The sequence below is a fragment of the Fulmarus glacialis genome, unplaced genomic scaffold (assembly GCF_000690835.1).
Source record: "Fulmarus glacialis isolate BGI_N327 unplaced genomic scaffold, ASM69083v1 scaffold12053, whole genome shotgun sequence".
Taxonomy (NCBI): domain Eukaryota; kingdom Metazoa; phylum Chordata; class Aves; order Procellariiformes; family Procellariidae; genus Fulmarus; species Fulmarus glacialis.
The window spans coordinates 4,855-10,264 of NW_009202357.1; the positions used below are offsets into that span (position 1 = coordinate 4,855).

Here is a 5,410-nt window from a genome sequence, read left to right on the forward strand (position 1 = left end):
AATGTCATTTTCCTCCGTGTGTGTGTGTGCCTGCTCCTGCTATGTTCTCAAAATCGGTCACCAGTGTGGATTTCTTAACAGTTTTATGGATCCTTTTCAGTCTTTGAAGCTTCAGCGGATCAAAGGGACTTGGATTTTTAGCTTAGTAAGGGAGATTAGCTGATAAAACACATGTGGTATTTTCTATTAAAACAAGGCATTGAAAAAACTGGAGCGAGAGAGAGATTGAGATTGGTATTGGTCCTGGTCCTCCTAGTGAGCTTGCGGAACATACCCCTGAATCACGTGCTTCTGATAACTTACACGTTTTTGATAACTTTGATCATACTTAGTATTCATGTGAAATCGTTCTTTCTTGGCTACTGCTACAACAGAGTATAACTGAAACGCTATTAGTGAAATATAGTAATTTCCTTTTTGAATCCTATATTAAAAAATGTGATTTTCATAACACTAATCTCTCAAAGATTCAGACAATTTTAAGCGAAATGGACTTAGTTTTACTTATCTGTATTTCAGCTAGGCTAAACCAACTAATTAATATTGTGCAATTCCTTGTCCCTCATTTGAGATGGGGAAGCACTGATCTTTGCAGAGCATTTCTGACAGATTTGAAGGCTGGAAAAGGTCCACTGAATATGAATGGAGATAGTAGGGGGGTGTGTACGTGGAATGGCTTGTTGGTGGTAAGGATACAAATAAAGCCTTCCGTTGCTCTATTTAATCGATTGCTTTATTTTCTCTTTTTGGGGTGTGGGTGAATAAACAGAAATTATCCCAGGAGCGAGAGAGGTTTGCTGATGAAGACAGCATATTTTATGCGCTTGGAGAATGTGGACTCATTTCTTTTTCCGACTACATTTTCCTCACGACAGTCCTTTCCAGTAAGTACACGTTTTTTTTTTCCTCTGCAATTACTGCTTTTTTATGTTTTGAAGGTTTACAAGCAATGAGTTCGTTATTGTTGTCTACATATATTTCCCTAAAAGGAATTCTTGATTGCTTGAAACTCGAGTTGAGTGAATAATTGCTATTGCTTCATCTGGTTTAGTCTTAGCTTTGAGTGATTCAGAAAGATAAGCAGATTGATGACTTCTGAAGACTTAAAATGTGGCAACATTTTTTTTGAACGAGTCATTTGACCTGCTGTTCAAAACTGTAACTGAACAGTGTAACAAGAACACAACTCAAGTTGTGTTCTTGAGTTGTCTTCATACAATACTCTTGTGTTTAGATAAATACTGCTTTCCAGCTCTTCATTGGTTACAAGACTGTTCAAACTCTCTTCTCCAGCTGTGCTTTCACTTGGGTAAGCTCAGGCTTGTGTGTGATGTAATCCAGTGAGGAGAGAGTTTAAACTGTTTACATTTCAACAAGTATCATTAGATACCTTCTGTCTTTTCACCCTGCTGCACTTGACTTGCATTTGTGATATTTCTCTGTTCTGCTAATCTGTTCGAGCAAAGTCTTCTGCAGTTGAAGTGCTGGCACTTAAAAGCTTGCTTTGTTGGCAAGAAACAATGAAACTGAAGCCTTTGGTAATGTCAATCGGCATTTCTAGACTTTCTTCATGGGGAAGGCAAGCTCAAACTCCTTTGCAGAGTTTCTCTAGCCTCTTGGAAAGTGCTGCATCACAAACAGGAAAGTCAACAGAAATTGCAGTTATTTTTCAGCCCCATTAGAAAATGTAGGGTAATGGGGAATATGCCACTGTCCAAATGAACTTGAGACATTTTATTTTTAGACTTTCAAAAAAAAAAAAAAAAAGAGAAAACTTGGCCATTTAATCTTGTAAGTATCTGTTTCATGATGACCTGATTACAGGAATTAAAAAGCTGGACACTTCCCAGTTTACTGTAGACCCCCATTGCTACCTGCTCTGTGCTGTTCAGGGAGTCAGCTGGATAATTCACTGATGTTTTGTAAAAGCAATAGGTGCTTTGTTTTTTCCCCTCCGTGTTCTTGCATGCTGTAACATGGACAAATGAAGGAGGCAGCTCTTCATTTACTGAGGATCTATTACCAGGGAGAAGCAATGTTCAAGGTCTTGTTTGTTGTCAAATGGACGTGGTGGGGGAAGACGTGTATGTGACCTTCATGCCGTGAAAACAAACACTGAGAGATAAAGCTAGTTCAAGCCAGGGAATTTGTTTTATGATTTTAATCTGCTTTTTTTTTTTTGACTGAGTCTCAGAACTGACTCTTAAGACTCTTGCCGTTCCTTTCTTACGTTAGTTTAGCCTGTGCCGAAATTATCCAAGGTATTTTTCACTTGTGTAGCGAGGGCTTTTCATCTCCACAGATGACAATGAACTCTCAAACCTATAGTATCGCATTACTGGATGTGGTTTAGAAAACGCTCGTGCCCTTGGCTTTATGGCTGTGGTGGTGGTGAACAACCCCCTAATCAAGTACGCAGGGCGCAAAATTAATTTCATGTGCTTCCATAGACAGCAGTAAGAGAAATTGTTCTTGCTTGGTTTAATTTCTTTGTTGTGAGAATAAAAGAAAAGGGACCTGCTTGTGTTAGAGTAGCAGCCAGCCTTGCTTTGGAGGGCTATGTGGGAGGGTCGGGTTTTTTCCCCTCTTGTTCTTGGGCTCTTAAAGGCGGTCGCGATTACTGGGGAATCAGACTAACAAGAGGAGACAGAATTGGGTGGGCGTGTGCTTCGAGGAATGATGTGAAGGGTGGGCAAAGCAGGAGTGTTCAAAAAGGAAAAATAAAAGAAGAGAGAAGAAAAAAGTGTTCCAGGACTTTTAGTCTGACTTTTAGGTATTTGGGGAGTTTGCTGAATGGTTATTGAAGATGGAGGAATGTCTCTGGAGCTACTGTCAAATAGTGATTCCCCAGAGGAAGAGTTTTGGTTTCATTTTTAAAGCATTTGCTTTTATAAAAATAAAACTCCCAAACAAACCTTGCTCTGTGGATAGATAGAAAATTCAGTTATGCCATGCTGGTTTACTCTCCTAATAGTAAACATTACCTTGCAGGAATCCAGTAGTTTCTGATTATTTTTTTTTCCCTGGGAAATAAGTAAAATAGAATGAAGAAAGTACATCTTAAACCTGACAGTTCAATATTGGTTTTCTCACTGTGTTGTTTAAATAACCCAAACAGTAAGAAGGTATCTGGACAAGAGTGAGCTGTAGATTACATCAAATAGCTAAAAGCCACTAAATATTGAGAAAGGAAGGTGGTGTATTGAGCGCTAAAGCAGGATAATGAGAAGGGGAGTGTGAGATTGGGTCTGGGGGTGGGAGGCAGGAGGAAGAGGCGCTCCTCTGCTCTGCTCAGAAGTGATGGGGAGAGGTCAATCGTGGTCTGGTCTGGCTTGTTGAACTCAAAACTGATCAATGATAACCTCTAAAAACAAGAAACCCGAAGGGCTTTGTGGTGGTGCGCTCCTCGGGAGGGTTGTGCCCAGCAAGTCTGCTGAGATGGCTCCTGCCCATCTCCCAGGCTCTACCAAAACCACTGCCGGGCTTTGAGAGTGCTTCCCAAAGCTTTCCATTTAATTTGTCTTTGCAGCTTCAGCTGAAGCTCACTTCAGTTGTATTCTCTGAAATGTTGACTGCGCGGCAGCTGCCGGGGAGGGAGAGGAGGAGAGAGGGCTGGAGGCTTCATCTGTATGTTGCTCGCAGAGAACTGTTTGCATATTGCACAGAAAATGAAGTCTGTCACCATATTTTATTTACAAGTGATTTCTTGCTTTAGCACTGTCTGTTCTCATCGGTTGCTGTGTTTCTGTGAAAATGTATTTTTAAAACAACTAATAAAATAGCATTTAACTGCTTCAGAGAGTCAGCCTTCCGTTAAAGGCAATGAGAGTTGAGTGGCCTTGAGGATACTGCACGGTTTTGGTTGCTTCAACCTCTCCCTGTGTTTCGGGGCAGAGGTAGAAAGACAAGCAAAGTACGGGCTAAGCAAAATGTCGATGGGATTTCCCCTGGGTCCTTCAAATGTCATAGGGGAGCAATGTCTTTGCTTTCTTAAGCCAAAGAGGTTTTTGCTTTTGGACTTGCAGAACAGGTGGAAGAAGGGGAGAAAGAGCTTACTCATCATCAGCAACGGCAATTTCAGAGCAAACCTGGTCCATTGTCCAGGCGCGCTAATGCCTACTTGATTAAAGGATATTGAAGGGAGCTGGACATTAAAAGAATAAGTCGGTGTTGTTTCCATAATTGGACTGTTGCTGTGTCTGGATTTACTCCTCCTCGAAAGAGGATTAAACAGTGTTGAATCAAGCCAAAGCAATTATTCTTTTGCCAGGGCTCTCGTAGCAGATCCATGGCTCCTTCTCCCATCTCCTGCGGGCTGTAGAGCGCAGTGTGCTGCCATCCGTTTTGGGTACTCTCACCTGGGATACATTGACTTCCCCCCCCCCCCATGTAGAAAACAAATCCCAAACCATCTAGCTCTGGAAATTATTTTCTGGCCAGATCTTGAGCGCTGCACAGGTCCCCGCCATGGAGGCGGCACGGCGTGCTCTCCCGCACCGCTGCGTGCCGGCAACGTGATCTCCGCGGTCTGTTTGTGCTGTGGTCACTTTGAATATGTATTGCTGGCTGACACGAATGTCTTCAGCCTCCTCCCTGCCATGAGTGAGATCACCAGCATACCAGTGGTGTTTTAATCCTGCAAAGCAGCACTAAGTGCCATAGAGCTCATTTCTGCAAGAAAAGAAGATACAAGGTTGCTTTTGAGTTTATAGGAATATTTTAGTTTGTGGTCCTGTTCATGCTAATTTTATCTTTAAACTTTTCAAGACCCTCCATTTACCTACATGCATATGCGTGGGTCTGTCTCATCCACCCTATGTGATGCAGGGATGTCTTCAATACCTTTCTGCCAGCCCGGTTGCTGCTGTGTGGGATTTCCAAGATATGTCTGAGCAGCACAGAGATCCTCTCCCAAGGGATGTCCCAACTTCTGAAAGTAAGTCTGGTTGCTTCATGTCAGACCGAGAGCGCTTTGGCTCAGCGTTCCACTTCTGCCATGGGCTGGTAGCTGTGCTGAAGGACAGAAGGACAGAAACAGGACAGATTGCTTGCAATTGGCAGTTTGGGATCCTCTCAAGGAGAGCTTGACCTCTCCGGTTTGAAAACTGACATTAGGGCATGGGATGCTCTACCAACCTCTCCACCTGCAGTCTTCTCTTATCTTTCTTTGTTCATCTCTTCGTCCCTTGCATTTGCATGGTGCAATGGGCTGATGGATCTCCACCAACCTCCTATATCACAGAGACAGTAAATTTGCAGTGGGAAAGGACTATTCTGTGTGCAGCAGCACTTGTTAGCCTGATTGAGAAGTTCCAGAAATTTACTTGTGATTATTTCTATAGAATCAGGAAATAGAGTAATTTTTTGTCGCTCATAGCAATATCTCAGAGCCTGTAGAGTCCTCTTTCCC

At 42.5% G+C, this 5,410-nt stretch overlaps 1 protein-coding gene across 1 annotated transcript in view; it reads left to right on the forward strand.

Moving 5' to 3' along the window:
- Nucleotides 1-769: 769 nt before the first annotated feature.
- MICU1 (mitochondrial calcium uptake 1) overlaps nt 770-5,410 on the forward strand; it is a gene marked incomplete at its 5' end in the record, with an annotated part of 51,463 nt that continues 46,822 nt past the window's right edge. Inside the window, one exon of the mRNA XM_009574256.1 lies at nt 770-884. Within this exon, the coding sequence (XP_009572551.1) occupies nt 770-884 (115 nt within the window). The remainder of the gene's footprint in view (nt 885-5,410) is intronic.